Source organism: Scatophagus argus, chromosome 13, assembly GCF_020382885.2.
Source record: "Scatophagus argus isolate fScaArg1 chromosome 13, fScaArg1.pri, whole genome shotgun sequence".
NCBI lineage: Eukaryota > Metazoa > Chordata > Actinopteri > Scatophagidae > Scatophagus > Scatophagus argus.
This window is the reverse complement of record NC_058505.1, coordinates 10716272-10734358: the sequence shown is the minus strand read 5'-3', so window position 1 is coordinate 10734358 and position 18087 is coordinate 10716272. Positions and strand designations below refer to the sequence as shown.

The following is an 18087-nucleotide window of genomic DNA, read 5'->3' as shown; positions in this document are numbered from 1 at the left end:
GTAGAAGAAAGCCCTCCCAAAAGGGAAAATTATGTTAACAAAGAAATAGTCAGAATTGCAGTAGAAAGTTCTTTAATTGGGAAAAGCAAAGTATAAATAAACATGCTTGAAAAAAATTAATTAAAACTTAAGTCCTCTTTCTTCGTAGTTCTACCTCAGCAGTATACTTTGATTTATTCAGTCTCATTGCCATTGTGTTGTTTGTGTTTTTTTTTTTTTTTACAGATTTTGAAATAAAATGTTGCATAAACATGTCAAAATATTTATTTAAGAAAATCTCTAATATTGTGTGCACTAAAGCAGTGCTTTGTAAAGTATTTGAATAACCCATGAATCAACAATTTAGGTATAACAGAAAACATTTTAGCTGCTCATTAGCACACCAAAAAACAATTCAAAGACATGATTAGGAGAATCCCAGTAAAAGCACTGTTGCTTTTTATACAACCAGGAGCAGTGTTAGCTTGTAACACGAAAGCTTTCCTTAGAAGTGTGTGTATATTCAGTGTGTGATGTCATTCTGCACATTGATAAGAGCGAGTGCAATAACCAAAGAATTTCAAGGCTTAAAAAGGATTATTGGAGATTAATGTCTTTTCATTGGTGACGACCTCTGACTGGCCACTGACCTCTCTCCTTACAGCTCACATTGTTCTGCTATAAACACCTCAAACACCATCAACACGCTTTAGCTAACAACATCTTGTTGCTCTTTAATGTTTCCAGTCGGCACTGCATTCTGAGGCAATTCGACAAACCAGCCGCAGCCTGGATTTTGTCCGCTGCCCGTGATGGACAGCTGTCTTCAGCACCAGCTGTTTCTCACCGACGGGGAGAAAGTGAGGATTGGAGAAGGAGACGACAGACTGGGGCGTTCCCTGTCCATGAACCTCAGAGTGATGGGATACTGCTTAAATTCCCTCAAGTAAAAACTGCATTTCTCTGTTGTCAATGTTGTTGAATAGTATGACAAAAGCTTGCCCTACATTTTTTTGTTGTTTTTTTTTCAGACGGAGATCACTTTCACTCCCAGGGTGCCCCTTATGGGCAGGTATGTGGCTGTAATCCATTATCACCAGCCTGAACATACCTCCTTCCCCGTGGAGGTCCGACTTGACCTGTGGCGTGAGTTGAAGGGTAAGTGTGTATAGGAAGCGGTTAGCTTACTCCTCTCCTATGGAAATAGAATTATTGAGTTTACTGGCTTCCATTGGGGATATTCGTGGTAACTCCAGCAGTGACTGGGAAAGCCTTGTAAGTGAAAGGGTGATTCCTTCTTAATGGCAGATTAAGTCCTTGAGCTCATGACAAGATGATCAAAGGCTTTGGACACACTTCCCTATATGGCTTTCAAAGGAGGATGGATTATTGCACGCCATGCTATTGTTTCTCTCTGCTCAACTCCTTTTTTAACTTCTCTTGCAGGTTCAATAAATGCATCCTTCTGCCCTGCGGTCTCAGGCTGCAGAGAGGTTGTGATCGCTGATGGTCGCATTGCCCTTGACTTTGACCAAAATTCTTGGCAGCCGCCCACCATCTCTGTGATTGTGCCACCTAGGAAGACATTTATTCTGGTCAGTGATTTATGTGATAAGTCAAAGGTTGTCCAAATTATGTTTACCCGATAAATTAAATGAGAATCAAATTATATGAATATGAAAAAAAGAAAGTAGTAAGATAAAGATCTGTGTGAAGTCTGCAGGTTTGAGGAGTCTGTTTTGTACCAGAGCTGTTCAGGCTCAGTACTTGGCATGCTGAAGTCCTCTTTCCTCAGTGTTATGCCATATCCCCAGCAACAACAATGAAGAGACTGTTTTCTACCTGGCAGCCCTATACAGCTTTATAAAAGCAAAGCTTCCAACCTCTGTAAGGCAGGGTGGGTGGACTTGCCTGCCTGTTGTTCACCTGCTTTACTTTCCCTTCTTCAGATAAAATCAAGAAGGAAAATATTGTTTAAACACTTTAAATCTTTGGTTTATCTCTTTATCACTCTCTCTATTGTACCAATAAATATGTCTTAAGCACCAAACAAGCCATCACTGATGATTTTTCGTCTTTTGTATAGGATTATATCTTGCTGGTTCCTGATAGCAGTTACACTCCAGATCTCCTGAAAGAGAAGCCGCTGGATAAATCTGCGGATTTTGTACAGCAGTGTAGAGGAGAAGGCTTCTATGCTGAGTAGGTATCCACTGTGTCTGTCCTACAAGCTGGACTTAAATCAGTTTGAAATGTCACTTTAAGAATGTGATCAGTTGTTTTCTTCTCTTTTCTATCTATGATCTATGAATCTGAAAAGTTGCTATTTATTTTTTCTTATTTAACCTCCAGTGCAGCAGTTTGCCAACAATAAAAATAATCTGTTGAAATTTTGGGAACTCATGCACTCTAGCTGTGACAGTTGAGTACTACATCTGTATTTCATAGAACTTCTTTTATTTCTCTGCCTCCTCAGCCCCAGAACTTCTTCACAGTTCTGCAAAGACTCTGCCCGCTCCCTTACAATGGCCTATAATGATGGAGCTCTGCCTTGCAACTGTGACAAGTCCGGCTCCACAGGGTCGTCTTGTGATCCGGTTGGAGGGCAATGTCCCTGCAGGCAGCACGTCATTGGTCGACAGTGTACAAAGTGTGCAACAGGATACTACGGCTTCCCCTACTGCAGACGTGAGTGAATGGTTTCTTACTGCTGTCCATGTTACCGTGTGAAAGTTCCCCTGCCTCTGTGGTCTGGTTTGAAATGTATTTGTCCAAATGAAATCCCCGTTCTCTCCCTTCTGCAGCATGTGAGTGTGGCCGCCGACTATGTGATGAGGTGACAGGAAGCTGTATCTGCCCTCCTCAGACAGTCAGACCAGCCTGTGATGTGTGTCAGAGTCAGACTTTCAGCTATCACCCTTTGCTGGGCTGCGAGGACTGTGAATGCTCTCCAAATGGCATCAAAGTCACCGCAGGGCCTGAATGTGACCGCATCACGGGGCAGTGCAGGTAAAGACAGCCTGCTACCTTCAAAGCTTTGCACTTATTAAGGGAGCGTAGTGAAATTAGTAAATTAAACGGTATGCTACACAGTATACTGTTTTTTCTTATTCTCAAAAATCTTTGGGTTCTATACGTAAACTAGTTTGTGTCATCACAGTCACATTCAACATTTTACTAAAGACAATGTGACTGTGCATCTTCTTGAAGTTGCAAGCCAAGGATCGGGGGCCGGCAGTGTGATCGCTGTGCTGCAGGCTATTATCGCTTCCCTGACTGTATTCCTTGTGACTGTAACCGAGGTGGTGTCACACCTGACGTGTGCCACCCAGACACAGGGAGGTGTCTGTGCAAGGTGAGTTCATTTCAGTAAAGTGCTGATTTAAAAACTCCACATCTCTACTTTATTTGTTCATTTATTCTGTTTATTTGTTTGGTCTTCCCTCATTTTGAGTCTTTATTATTGCTGCCATGTTTGCAGAGAAATGTTGCTGGCATCAAGTGCGATACCTGCGGGGAAGGTTCCTTCTATTTTGACCCCTCTAGCCCTCATGGCTGTACCAACTGCTTCTGTTTCGGAGCGACTGACCGGTGTCAGAGCACCAGCAAACGCAGGGGAAAGGTGTGTGTTCCTGTTTCGTGCCCCTGCATGTCTATGAATGCCTTTGGAAATTTTAGACCTGCAAAGCTTTCTAGCAGTTATACAGTGAATAACATCATTTGTTTGATGCAAGCTGAGCATGCTGTTCAAGGGACCATCTGGGTAGATCCTTTAATATACACTCACCTCTGTTTTCAAGTGAAAGTAATTGTTTATAATATTATGCGTTTTAAGTTAGAAGCCCATGAGTAATTTATCTTCTGGGAATGGATGGAGTTTTCACTTTAACCCCCAAATACTCCCTGTTATTAGTTTGTTGAGATGCAGGCCTGGCGTTTGGAAAGCCCCGACCAGGAGGAGGTTGCCTCAGTGCTCAATACAGCCAGTAACACGGTTGTGGCAGACATTCAGGAGCTTCCTCCTACAGTTCAGACTCTACACTGGGTAGCACCCCCATCCTACCTTGGAGACAGGGTAAGGATACATCATGACAACAAGAATGCTGTTGTCAATAAATCTTGCTAATGTTAAGTTATAAATTAAAGGCAACAATATAAGAACATTCAGTATTTTCTTGAGTATTATATTCATAGCTTTGTCCTTGTTCCCTGTTTTTTCCATAACAAAACTGTTGAGATCTGGGAATGCAGCAAACTCGCTTTCTCCCTTTGTCTTAGGTTTCATCTTATGGTGGTTTCCTCACTTATCAGTCCAAATCATTTGGAATTCCCAGTGAGGGGATGACTCTCATAGACCGAAGACCCGACGTCGTGCTGACTGTGCGTGGTGCTATGAGTCTCTTCACTCTTAGATGTCTCTCATTTTCAGTGGCAGAACTAAGTGTATTTATCCATCTCATTATTTCCCCCTAGGGTCAAGATATGACTTTGATCCACATGGCTCCTCAAGTCCCACTTCCAGACAGGCTGTATCAGGGCCGAGTCCAGCTCTTGGAGGTAAAGTACACACCAGATGCTCGACTTGACTTACAGTCTTAAGTAATACTAGGATGTGATTTAAAATCAATCAAGTGTTACAAAGTGTTACAAGAGGGTGAGCCAACTATTCTTAAAGCCTTAACAAGTACCAAAAAAAAAGTTTATTCCTTGGTAATTTACCTACCGATATTAGATCATAAGTTTCATTTATGTAAGGTATAATTTGACCTGAAAGTGGGGCTAGTGGAAAAATTTGACTGTCTGAAAGGGTTCATCTTCCAAGTGTAAATGTGATTTTTTTTTTTTAAACTTCACTCGAATCTTTCATTATTTTCATTAGATTTTGTTTTTTTGGGTAAAAGTGGAAATTGTTCCTGACAAAGATGCTGAAATATCTTGCTATTGTACATAACATCTGTACTTCTCTTGTTGCTAATGAAATGTGGTTTTTGAAGTATGAAGTATGAAGTATCTCTATACTGATTTCTAGGCTTTAGTCACCAGATAACAAATCTGTTATATGCAGGGAAACTGGCGCCACGCTGTCACCAACAGGCCTGTCTCCAGAGAGGAATTGATGATGGTCCTAGCCGGTCTGGCTGGCCTGAGGATCCGAGCCTTGTACTTCAATCAGAGCCAGCGACTCAGCTTAGGGGAGGTGGGCCTGGAGGTGGCAACTGACACAGGAACTGGTGGTCCTGCAAACACTGTGGAAAATTGCTCCTGTCCTCCTCAGCACACCGGAGACTCCTGTGAGGTAAGGAGTACTGCCAGTCTTTATATTTTCTTGAATAAATAAAGATAAATGTTGGATTTTATCAAATAATAGTCTTTACTAAATCTGAGTTATTGAAATCCTGAAAAAGAAAAAAAAACTTTTTATTGGCCTGCTTGAAAAAAATCCACATAGGTGTGTACATGCAGTAGAAAAATATGGAGACAGGGTGGGGAAATTAGGATCATTTTGTCAGGTCTGAAAAGCGGTGGAGCTAACAAACAGGGTGGAGCAAGGTGGTGTTTGAAAAGGCATCTTTCCTTGTCATCGTGAAGGAGCTGGACCTCCTCCTCATATTTTTAGGGTGTCCTGACACGCCTGAACCAAGTACCACACCCTGTTCTTAGAAGAAAAAGTCACTGGAGGAGCCTCGAGTGGATTTTACTGGAAAATACCAGCCAGAGAGCTGCGCTACAAAGTTGTGTAGCCCCAGGCTAGGATGTGATGCACAATCACGCAGACATAATATTAGTGATTCTACAGCTATAATCACGGGCATGGCTACAGCTCACAGAAACACAGTGCAAACAACCGTGATGTAGTTGCTAAGGAAAAGATTTAGTTGAATTCCTTTTATCCTGGTGACAGGACTGGAGTGTGTTTGTGCTTTTCAAAGCACATTTGTATACACGTGTCTGCAGTGTTTTTACTCCCCAGAAAAGCTAATTAAAAATAACATTAGAGCAACCATTAATTCTAAAGCAGTTTTTCATGTAACAGAACTCATTTATTTGTAGAGAAAAGAAGTAATGGCAAGAAAAATATCTAAAAGCTTTTTTTGATAAGGCTGTTTTACATCTAACAGAGCTCATTTATTCACAGAGAGAAGCAGTCATACCAGCAGTCATATCAATAAAGCTTTTAGGATATTTTTCTTGGGTGAGTGCAGCTGCATTAGATGATACACTATCTGTGTATTATATGTGTTTCAAGGGATGTTTCATTATGTGTGCCCAGAGGCAGTATGACAAGGTACCTCACCTTGACACGTGGGGTGTGGCTGTTGGCAACACGTTGTTATTCATAAACCTAAAGTCCGTTCGCCTGAATGTGTGTGTGTGTGTGTGTGTGTGTGTCTGTAAGAACAGCTGACACACCTAGTTGTGTCTGTTGTGTGTTTGAGGAGCGTGATTCAGCTGTGAGTTTGTTGTCTGAGTTGGTCTGACTTTCCTCTCAGTCACATATGCTTGCACAAGCACCATGATAAACCACACACACGCACGACTATTACAGACTATTGTTACACTCTTGAATGTTTTACTCTCTTTTTCAACTAGGGGCTTCATCACCACCCCCTCCAGCTTTAAGAAAACACAGCAGCATTTCCAATTCTGTGATTTTCCTTTCCTCTTTTCAGAAATTCTAAAAGCGGTTTCCTGTGTGCACACCCACGTTTCACTGTCTGAATGTCTCACTTACTTGCATGTGTGTACTTGTGCGCTAAAACGCTCATGCTGATGTGCGAGACTGACTCAGGTGAGCGACGGGGCGTGTCCTATTCATGTGCGTGCGTCTGAGTGTGAGTATGTGTGCTTAAGAGGCAGAGACAGTGGAGAGTGGAGAGTTATTTCACACAGACTAAATGTTAGGAATGTCAGATATGAGTGCGGATAGACAGCGGCGCACAGGGGTTTTGTTACAGACCCTGCTATGTTGGACTTTGATTGGACTGTGCTGCGCCGGCCACAGGCCCTATGAGAAAGGGGAGCGACCCCGCTACACCAGGCATCATGACAGATGGACTCAAAGGATACAGTACCCTTCCCTTCATGACCAGGGAACTCAGAGGATAGAATATCCGTCAGTGAATGACGAAGGTACCCAGGGGCTACGCTACCCCTCAGTGCATGACAGAGGACAGAGAGTTCACTATCCTTCTGTTAATGACAGTGGTGCCAGTTCTCAGATTCAGGTAAAAATCTGCTGTTGAAGGGATATTGTTTTGCCTTAGCTGTAGGTTACACTTCTCAGAGTCACAGGTGTGTCTTGTCGTTGTCCTGAAGGCTGTTATCTCTGAAAGCAAAGGGCGCGCTTTGGCTTTTCATTGTTAATTGTTAATGACACTGAATTCAGGGCAAGTTCACAAGCGTGTGCTGTGCAAATTGTCACACTTTGTGACACACCAAACAGATGCGCTGTCTGGAAGATTGGCTTTTAATCATTGTCTGTAAATGGTGGCAGAATCTCTCAAAACACTGCTGTGTTTGGGCAAAATAAAAGAGATGCTGTGTTCACAGTTCAGTCCATCTGCTAAACTACAGGGATAATTGGTGTGTTATCATTTAAGGTTGGGCAATTGGATGATAGAGGATAAAAGACAGATTTAGGCGAGATTTATTTATGCTTTTAATGTTAATTATTATAGTTACACATGGGTGAAGCAGCAGGACTGCTGTTTACCAATTTCCAGGATTTTTCGATCATTATGATGAACAACCTCATTTTCTAGGTGTTAAATTCGCTGTATTAACAAAAAGAGATCAAAAGAGATCTGTCAGGTTATTTAATCTGTAAAACATTTACAGAAAATATCTGTGTGTCTTTTCATATCGTGAAATATATCGGTCTCATCTTGTAAAATTGTGGTACGTTTGGGTATATGAGTTATAGCAGTGATTTCAGGTTGAGTAATCACGTCTTTGTATTCATGTTTTTTTTTTTCAGAAATGTTCTCCAGGCTACTACAGAGATGGCAGTGGACCTTACCTGGGCCGCTGTGTGCCCTGCGAGTGCAACGGTCTGGCTGATGAGTGTGAGGAGAGGACAGGGAGGTGCCTGGTAAGAAACTAACCTTTAACCCTTATTAAAAGCAACATGATCACAGGTATGCGGTATATCCACACACACATACACCTAACACCTGAGTGATTACCTCAGCCCTGCTGGCTGCAGTGTGTGGGGCTCAGTTTAGTCAGAGGCTAGATTTTTCACCTTCAGGGCCCATAGCTTTGTGTGTGTGTTTTTTTTATATCCCCACATCAGATGCATTGTTTGATATGGCATCCTGATTTCCTGCTATGGGGCCCCTCACTTTTCATTCTCCTTGATGGGATGATGAGACCTCACACATGTTTCAAAATCTCAGCCGTGTCTCTTGTGTTATTGTCATGCAAGACACTCAGGACTGGGCCTGTGTGTGCAATGCATGCATGGATCCACAGGCTTGCTGCTCAAAGCCAAGTGGACAAAAGCAGGCTGGGAAAACACTCTCGACTGATTGGCAGCCCCCCCCCACCAGATATTTGCATTCCTGCCTCAGTGCAAAAGACTTTTATCTCTGGCTGAGTTGGTACAGCATGTGTATAAAACAATAGCTGCAGTGCACACACAGTGCTTAATTTTTTAAAAAAATCTTTCTCTGTTTTGTGATTTGCTACTTCTCTTCCTTGATTCTCCACCTTCCAAGTGGTTTAATGAACACATCGTATCATTTTCAGAACTGTCGGTACAACACAGCTGGGGATCGATGCGAACGCTGCAAAGAAGGCTACTATGGAAATGCGGCACAGAGGACATGCAGAGCTTGCCCGTGCCCGTTCAGCGTGCCAACAAACAAGTAGGCGACAAAAAACACCTGCAAACAGCTGTACTGTTACTAAATTCAAACGTGTATTTCGAGAATTAAATCATTATGTCTTTATCGATGTGCAGCTTTGCAGTAGGTTGCAGAGAGATCTTTGGAGACTTCCAGTGTATATGCAGAGCAGGCTACACTGGAGACAAGTGTGAGAGGTGAGCGTGGACAGATCTGTATAACAGGCCAAGTAATGATGTTTAAATACTGGACAAAAACTGTGTGTTTTGTAATGCTGTCTGCTTATTTCTATTTTGCCATTCATTGTGTCTAATTTCTTTGCTGTAGCTGTGCTCCTGGTTACTTTGGTGATCCGCTGATACCAGGAGGAAGTTGTCAGCCCTGTAATTGCAATGGCAATGGTAACAACTGTGATCCTAAGACTGGAGGTTAGATTCTGGACTCGACAGTGCATTAATCCACTATTTAACTAGTTCAAATTAGGCATACTGTTTTTAATTCCTATAAATCCCAAATCATAAATTTCACTGATTGTTTCTCTAGTTTGCAAGAACACACTGGAGCCTGGAGATACAAACACTGATGAGAGCTGCCAAGGTGAATTGACAACTGACTCTTTGATATGCCATAATTACAATGATGTAATTATTGCTAATCCAATCCTCTCTTGTATTCCAGATTGTGATAATTGTGCCGTGACTTTAATGCATGATCTGGAGAAGCTGGATGAAGAACTGGAAAGGATCAAGGCTCAGCTGGACAATGCCACTGCCAGCGCCTCCTCTCAGGACAGGCTGAAGAAGCTGGAGAAAGCCGTGTCGGATACCAAGGTAACATGAAAATGTACTGTAAGCCTGCACTGTAACTCTGAAGACTACACATAGGGGTGAAGACAAGACAAGACAAGTCAAGTCTCGAGCACCTAAAGATAATTCAAAGAGTCATAGATTTTCTGTCGACACAAAAGTCAACCAAATGCAGTGAGACCAGTTTTTTTTATAACTTGTACTTTGCACATGTCTGTCCTGCATACAGTAGATCTACACACTCACACATGCACACAAACCGTATAGCACAGGATGGGTGTGTTTGTTCAAACATTTGAGATCCCTGCTGATAAGCAAGCTCAGTGAATTGTGTCCTGCAGCCTGTGTGTTGACTTGAGTAAGAGGCCACGCCTTTGGATGCCAGTCGCACCAACCCATCCTCACTTATTCCCTTGTAACCTCAGTTTTTACATTCACTTCATTTGAATGTGCATCCATACATGAGACACAAGTGAATAATTCCTGTTGCACCATTTTAAAACATCCTCTATTAGTACACCACCCTAAGCATCTGAATTTGTCTTTTGTGCATCTTCATTTATATTTGTGCTATTGTACTTTTAACAGATTCTTGTCAACAAATTCAGCTCCGCAATTAACACCCAAACGTCTAAGGTCAACCAGCTGGAAAAGGACATGCTCAACCTCTCAGATGACATCAGCTCCCTCAAAGACAAGGTAACGTGCTAGAACATCGTATTAAAATATAATAATATGCAGAACGCAATATTAAGTGTGGTTGTGTGTAAATGTACTTTGTCGGTTTGTATTTTTTATTTAGGCAGATAACAGGGCTGCTGATGCTGACGAAGCAGTGGCAGATGTTGAAAAAACCCACAAGAGGGCTAAAGATCTGGACTCAGAGATTCGAACCACCCTCAAGAAAATCCAAGGTAAAGAAAAACTTCAGTTCAACACCACATGTCTATCTGTTCTGTCCTTTAGTGTCTTTTTTTCAACTTTTTTTAAAGCCATACTGTCCTCCATGTTCTGCATTTCTATCCAATTCATCAGCATGTACAGTATGTCTTTATAACTATTAACAGTCTTCAATATAACCAAATTAGGACTATTCACCGAGTGTGTGTTTTTTGGATCTCTGAAGCCCTACTGGACCAGTTGAAGGAGTCAACCACCAGTGGTGACACGGTGCCCAATGAAAACCTAGCTAAAATGCTAGAGGATGCTCAGCGCATGGTGAGAGAGATGCAGAACAGGAACTTCACCCCTCAGAAGACTGCTGCAGAGAAAGAAAGAGACGAGGCCAAGAAACGTGAGATACTTAGTCTACACTTTCAATAGATTCCTGCTTTGTGGAGAGTAAGCTCCTCCACAAGCGCTTAATAACTAACTGTGACTGCAGGAATAGTTGAAAATCACTGCAGACTGGTCAATGGTGTTTCCTTTCAAATGTTCTATTTTCTAGTGCTAGACTACATCAAGGCTAATGTAAGTAAGCAGTGTGATGACAATGAAGCTGCAGCTGAGAGAATTCGGGGGCTCTTGAACAGTTATGAGGACAAGCTGGATGACCTGGACAAGGCTCTGAAGGAAGCGACAGACTTGGTGAAAAAAGCCAACGCTCAGAATGGACTCAACGCTCAGGCACTGGGAGATGCGCTGGTACTGACTAACAAACAGTTAAACAGCTATGATGAAACATGCGAGCTTGATGGTGAATGGTTAGTCAGTAAAAAATAACAATGAAGATCATACAGAAGGATGTGCTATGATGACTGAGGAGATTATACTATATGGTGGTTTATAGCATGAAAGTGGTGTTATACATTAAGGTTATAGTAAAGTATTATGTCAACTAAGTGAAAAATGCCCTGCCGGTTAGTTTTACAGGCATTTCACAGTTCAGTGCTCTTGACTGACTCGTTCATCTTACAGAAACGCATTGAAGACTTAAAAAAGGAGCAGAAGACAGTTAAGGATCAAATGGCCATGGCAGAAGATGAGCTGCAGAAAACAGAGGATTTGGTGAAAATGCTATCCGACAGCAAAACGGTATGCTTGACAAAATGCCTCCTGCATGTTCGTTATCTCAAATGACTCACTGCTGCTTTCCAGTATGAACCAACAGCTATGCTGTAATAAATGGCCTTATCTCTTATCCCACACCGGCAAGCCATTAGGTCCTAACATGTTGTCTACACAGATAATGATCAGTGCTTTTTGCTCATTGTGCCCTGAGGTAAGGTAAATGGCATTTCCTGTTTTCTCCTGTCCCTCTCCTCTGTAGGAATATGAACAGCTGGCAGCACAGCTGGATGGGGCCAAAACTGACTTGACCAAGAAGGTGAATGAGATTTCCAAGGCAGCAGCCAAGGAGGACATTGTGGAGGCTGCAGAAAACCATGCTAAGACCCTTGACAAACTGGCGAAGGAACTTGAAGAGTAGGTCTTTTGTGCATAAAATAAAGACCCACAAACTCTGATGAAGCAAAATATTGTTCTCATTTCTGCCATTGAAGATTTTCTTGCATCCCAACATTTTTATGTTTTGTGTATTCATTCTCCATGTGTCTTTGGTTAATTTTCTTCCCTCCCCGTCGTGTCTTACAGTGCTGTGAAAAATGCAAGTGGACGCACTGAGGTGCGCAACGCCAAAGATGCCATTGATGCCTACAAGAACATCACAGATGCAATCAATGCTGCTGAAGTTGCAGCTAATGAGGCCAAAGATGCAGCAGACAAAGCCCTGGATGTAAGCCACAGACTCAATAGCTTAAACGTTGACTGTCCACGCTTCCTCAGATTGAATATTTTCATAACCGTTGGACATATTGTTTGACTTTAATCAAATTTTTTAATTTTCCTTTAGAATGTCAAAAACCAAAGGTTGACAGAGAGAGCAAAAGACCTGAAAGAGACTGGTAATGACCTGCTGCAGAATGCAAAGGATGCAGATAAAGACCTTAAAGGTAATTCAGCCTACAATTAAAATTTGGTTTCTAAAATACACCAAAGGTGCAGTCACTGATGTTTTTTTGTTTTTTTTTTAACAGACGCTGCAGATGACCTTGCTGACCTGAGAAAGCGCCTGCAGAACGCTGACAACAAGAAGAAAGCCCTTCAGAAAGACCTACTTGATGCACAGAACCAATTAAACAGCATCAAAAGAGGTACAACAAATCAAAGCTTATACATGAATATTTAACAGTGTTTGAGTCCATGCCAGAGTTCATATTTGCCCCTCATTTTTTGAATCAGATGACATCAGTAATATGATTGATGAAGCCAAGATGAAGGCAGCTGCAGCCAATAGCACGGCCAGCGACACCATGGACAAACTGAATGCCATCAGAAAGGAAATTGACAAGATCAGTGTTTCTCCCGTGGATCCCAGTCTGAGCAATGTGTTGGATGACGTGGACAACTCAGGTGGGATTTTGAACGAATGTCTTTAGGCAATACTTTTCTCCTTTTGAGCTCTGTGGCACAGAATAAACAATGATATTTAAAATTTGTTTTCTCCCTCTTATCCTCTATGTGCAGTGAAGAACTTGTTGAAAACCATTCCATCTCTAAATGATAAGATCTCAGAGGTGGAGAACCTTACCTCGCAGTTCTCCCCCATCAACAACATAACCGAGAACATCAAGAAGATCAAAGAGCTGATTGAACAAGCCCGGGATGCAGCTAACAGGGTGAGGTTCTACTCTGCAAATACATCCATACTGTAACCAAGCCAAGATCATACCCACTTATCCCCTATTTTACTTTGATGGGTTTAATTTCCCTTTTTCTTGTCTTTTCTCCAGATTGCGATCCCAATGAAGTTCACAGGTAATGGCCACGTGGAGCTACGTGCACCGAAGAATCTGGAGGATCTGAAGGCCTACACGGCCCTGTCTCTGTCGCTGCAGAGACCTGAAGGCAGAGGAGATGGAAGACGCAGACGCAGACAGGCCAGAGACAGTGGAGACATGTTTGTGTTGTACCTCGGTAACAGAGATGTAAGTGGCCCTAAACGCACGTGAATGTCTTTAAAGATTTAGTTTGTACTAAATGTACTCAAGGTATTAACAAATTATGTCTTGTAGTCCTCTAAGAACTACATAGGCATGGTTCTCAGGAACAACGTGCTGTACGGTGTGTACAAACTCAACGGAGTCGAGTACGAGATGAAAACGGGTTACATCACCACATCTGTGCCTGAGCCAGCCAAGTTTGATAGAGTGGACCTACGCAGGTAATATGACGGATTTAGTTTTGTTGGAAATCATCTGTTGTCAGGGTTGTATGTTTTTCATTTGTGTCCACTGTGACTTACTATGTAGCCTCGTTTACATTTTAAATTGAAAAAGACCAACTATTTGTGCTGACTGTGAGTGTTGTAAACATGATTAAAGTGTGGTTTTTTTTTTCCTTTGTTTGACCTAGAATTTATCAAGATGCACAGATGGTCCTCACCAAAGACATCACCTCAAACACACCTGCTCAGCCGATTGAGAGCACCAAGCAAGGATCGGAGAATAAAGATCTCCTGGACCTCAGTCCCAATGATATTGTCTTCTATGTTGGAGGTTACCCTAACAACTTCACTGTAAGCAGCACAAAAACAGCCATATTATTATTATTTTTACGTAGGATGCATTTTATTGCAACCTTTCTTTGTTTTGTTTCTCCTCAGCTGCCAGATTCTCTAAAATACCCCATGTACCAGGGCTGCATTGAGTTCTCCTCTTTTAATGACAAAGTCGTCAGTCTTTACAATTTCCAAGACTCAAAGAACATCAATCTGCAGACTCCATGCAAGAGGTAGGTCCCAGTGTAATTAGTGTTGAGAGTAACTAAACTCTAGATATTATAAACATGTTTTTATTTGCCTGTTCTGTAATGATGTGTTGACCTGTGGCATTACGATATATAAATATACTCCAATTTTAAAACATAATTCACTGACTTTTTCCTCCCCTGTATCCAGATATGTACCCCCAATGGATTCTGACTACTTTGAAGGCACTGGATATGGCAAAATGGTTATAGATAAAAAGAGTTTTGTCCTCCTGATCGGTATGACGGTCTATGCTCGTTCAGAAAACGGTCTGCTCTTATACTTAGGAGAGGAGGCAAGTTGTTGTTCGTATGCTCACTTTGTGAACCTTATGTTTTGATGCAATTTTAGCCGAATTGTATGTAGTATTTGCATGATTTTGCTTACTCTATTTCCTCTTCAACATAGGACAACTACTTCCTCGTGACAATGGAGAAGGGTGTAATTTTCGCAAGGAGTAATTTGTTTGAACCAGCTACAGATAACGAGAAAGTGTTTCCAGTAAGAAGCTTTTTTTTGTTTTCTCTAATCAATCACAGGCTCTTCCTTCACAATCACCTTTACCCAACCAGATAACATTTGTACATTAAGCATAATTTATTCAACAGCATATTACTCCTCTGTCCTTTCTTCAGGCAAGTGACTGGGTAGAATTCCTCATCATTATCAGAAAGGAAATGATGACAGTTCGAGTAGGCAAGAAAGAGTTCTCAGCCGAAGCTGAGTTCAGGCATGACACATTTAAAGAATACTATGTTGGTGGTGCCCCACAAGACTTGAGGGAGAGGTATGTGCTGATCAATTTATCCCACAATTATTATGTGTTCTGACGTGGTCCCAATGGTGGTCAGCTTTTCCCCACTTTATCAAAATTAACTGTAGTTTCTGTTCCTCCCCATAGACATAACATCACCATACAGCCATTCAAAGGATGCATGAAGAATCTGAAGCTGAATAATAACTTTAAACCTCTTGCTGAGCAAGTGGGCATCAACAAAGGTTGTCCCAGGGATTCCTTGGTAGGACGTTGACCTCTGCATCTCAAACCAGTTACCAACATTTATATCACTGCCCAAACCACACATAGGTTTATGTGTGTCAACTAATTAACTGATGGATAATGTCCATTTTCTTGTTTCAGTCTGTTCGCAGAGCAGAGTTCAGCCTGGGCAGCTCCCTGTCAGATAGCCTCACAGGCTTTAGTTTGGCTGATGATGTTACTCTCTCCCTCGGATTTAAGAGCTCAGAGAATCAGGGTCTCATTCTGCAGGACAAACAGCTGGTCAGTCCTTACGTTTCCATTTTACATCTACTTAATCTGATGTTTGTGACTTTTGATTTGTGCAAGACAACACACTGACCACACTTGGCCAGATTTTAAAACTTTTTATTTTTTTCTGTTGTGCAGGCTGATGGGATGAATCTTGTGCTGGAAAATGGCTATGTGATTCTCAGTTTCAACAACAAGAAGTGGAAATCAAACAAACAATATAACGATGACCAGTGGCATTATTTGACTGTAAGCAGAAGAGCTGGAAGGTATGAAAGAGTCTATGGTTTACATATAGACATATAATGATCTGAGCATCCATAAATAATTAACATTGTCTAGCCTATAGTGACTAGTGAATATGGTCTGCAATACACATGAATTAAGAAAACACACACATTTTCACACACGTTTTGACACATGATGCCCAGCAATTAAAACACTTTTCAAATACAATACAACAAAAATTAAGCAAACTCCGGTAAATACTCAATAACTGCATGGATCCAAACGGCAATGTACAAAAACAACAACAACAAAAAAAAACATTATGATTTATCCAATCAGGATTGAGCTGCGTATTGATGATGAAGACAGTGGTCAGGAGCAGAGCGGCAGCACTTCCATTTCTGAGACAAGGGGCTCTTTGATCCTGGGACAAGAGAAATTCAAAGGCTGCGTTTCCAACCTCTACACCAGAAGGTAAGACTTTCCTCACTTTGCATTGTCTAGCTGCTTAATTTTACTTACCGTAAAGGTTTTATTATGCACACAGTCACACAGTGGTTGTGCACCAACATTCATGCACTTCAATGTGTGATGTTAATGCTATATCTGTTATTTTTTTCTGCTCACAGGCCAGACAATCTGTACAAGCCTGAGGACTTCAGCACCTTCCAGGCCTCTGGAGACGTCCTGCTGGACGTGTGCACTGCTGACAGTCCAGCTCAACTGATGCTGGACCGCATATCTAAGAAGGTGAGTGTTTGTCTTACATGTCACGCATACTGTAATCCATATTAGTAAGTTATTTAGAAGAATGATTGAAATGAAAAAAATACATTTTTGAGTTTTGAGGTGTGGATATTTGGACAATGTAATTGAAACTTTGTTTCTTTTTCTTTGAATTGTGAAAAAGTGATATTATTTTGTTTGTTAAGGTATAACTCTCAAAACTAGCATGTACATTATGAACATGGTGAGTTCATGATTGAGTCCACTTACTGGGAGTAAGTCATACTTGCCTTTGTCTTTTGGAGCATTCACACATTTATACAGTGAAATTACTGTGTAATACTGCTGCTGAAGACATAGTAATTAGACAATGTTTGTCTTATTTTGAAAATGTTCACATGATATTTTGCTGCCTTATTTCTAGAGATGAAGAAGAAGGAGTCCTAAGACCTGCTGATGCTGACAAGAATCTAATATTGTCATGAAAATCCAACAGCAATGCTCTGTTCCCTCTCATTCATCTGCAGTGTACTTAAATAAAAAAGTTGCATGAACCTTCGCAATAATCACAAGAATTATTAAATGTATTGTATCTCTGTCTATTCTATTTTTAAAAATCATTAATCACAAACAAAAACTTGTGAATAACAAGCTTGAAATCATCTCATGTCTCTTTTCTTTCTTTCATGTAACACAGAAATGAACCACTTTCTAACAGTCATTCACAAGCACGTGTCCTCTAACTCACTATTGTCTGAGCTAATGGAAACACTCACATTCCTCATTATGTACAACTACTGGTGATCATTATGGTTAATACCTAATAAACACAACAGGATCCTTTTTATAGATTTATTCTTTAAGGACATAGAGGTATATAAGTGATATAATTCAAACGTGTTGCTTTATTTTAAATTAAAGCTCATTTTGTTTGTGTTACTGGGCTATACAAATAAACATATCTTGACTTAAACAAATCTAAATTTATCAAAACTTCCATCTCTTCCACTTAAAGATTGAGAAACACTGAGCAACACTATAACGACTCATGTCGCCAGTGAGAAGTTTGCAAGCAATTGAAATTGAGGTGAAATGCTGATATTTCACAGCTAAAAGTAGAGTTTACTATGTTCAGACACATTTTAATTGTATGTTCTCAAAAGAATGATTACATAATTTCTTCAAATGACTATGAATCTTGCATGCCCATCACGACTAAACCCAGTGTATTTGATTTGGATCATCTGAGTAAAGGAGGCCAAAACCACAATCTGTTCTCCACCAGCCTGATACATAATAGATTGCCTGAATAATGAATCATCACCTGCTGCATTCGAGTTCATACAAGTGCAGTAATTGGTGGACACTACAGCACACTGCAACAAGGAATAGTGCTGTCATGATTCATGTGCTGCTCATGTT

General features: G+C 41.1%; 1 protein-coding gene across 4 annotated transcripts in view; it reads left to right on the top strand.

The window, feature by feature from the left end:
• Positions 1-18087, top strand: part of LOC124068926 (laminin subunit alpha-3-like) — a 51026-nt gene that overhangs the window by 26943 nt on the left and 5996 nt on the right. For 3 of the 4 annotated variants that reach the window (XM_046407506.1, XM_046407505.1, XM_046407508.1), the window contains 41 exons: positions 727-925; positions 1011-1137; positions 1426-1574; positions 2066-2181; positions 2456-2667; positions 2784-2988; positions 3190-3334; positions 3461-3601; positions 3893-4054; positions 4258-4359; positions 4453-4536; positions 5045-5275; positions 7958-8071; positions 8731-8849; positions 8945-9025; positions 9156-9256; positions 9372-9425; positions 9507-9658; positions 10223-10333; positions 10437-10548; positions 10761-10928; positions 11082-11278; positions 11552-11668; positions 11904-12058; positions 12227-12368; positions 12486-12585; positions 12670-12786; positions 12875-13045; positions 13160-13311; positions 13426-13620; positions 13708-13856; positions 14048-14210; positions 14298-14425; positions 14592-14736; positions 14850-14942; positions 15077-15228; positions 15343-15460; positions 15583-15723; positions 15850-15980; positions 16279-16413; positions 16569-16689. In XM_046407506.1, coding sequence (XP_046263462.1) covers positions 727-925; positions 1011-1137; positions 1426-1574; positions 2066-2181; positions 2456-2667; positions 2784-2988; positions 3190-3334; positions 3461-3601; positions 3893-4054; positions 4258-4359; positions 4453-4536; positions 5045-5275; positions 7958-8071; positions 8731-8849; positions 8945-9025; positions 9156-9256; positions 9372-9425; positions 9507-9658; positions 10223-10333; positions 10437-10548; positions 10761-10928; positions 11082-11278; positions 11552-11668; positions 11904-12058; positions 12227-12368; positions 12486-12585; positions 12670-12786; positions 12875-13045; positions 13160-13311; positions 13426-13620; positions 13708-13856; positions 14048-14210; positions 14298-14425; positions 14592-14736; positions 14850-14942; positions 15077-15228; positions 15343-15460; positions 15583-15723; positions 15850-15980; positions 16279-16413; positions 16569-16689 — 5707 coding nt within the window. Of the gene's footprint in view, positions 1-726; positions 926-1010; positions 1138-1425; positions 1575-2065; positions 2182-2455; positions 2668-2783; positions 2989-3189; positions 3335-3460; positions 3602-3892; positions 4055-4257; positions 4360-4452; positions 4537-5044; positions 5276-7957; positions 8072-8730; positions 8850-8944; positions 9026-9155; positions 9257-9371; positions 9426-9506; positions 9659-10222; positions 10334-10436; positions 10549-10760; positions 10929-11081; positions 11279-11551; positions 11669-11903; positions 12059-12226; positions 12369-12485; positions 12586-12669; positions 12787-12874; positions 13046-13159; positions 13312-13425; positions 13621-13707; positions 13857-14047; positions 14211-14297; positions 14426-14591; positions 14737-14849; positions 14943-15076; positions 15229-15342; positions 15461-15582; positions 15724-15849; positions 15981-16278; positions 16414-16568; positions 16690-17089; positions 17328-18087 lie in introns of those variants that run through there. The other variant, XM_046407509.1, reaches the window with a different exon arrangement.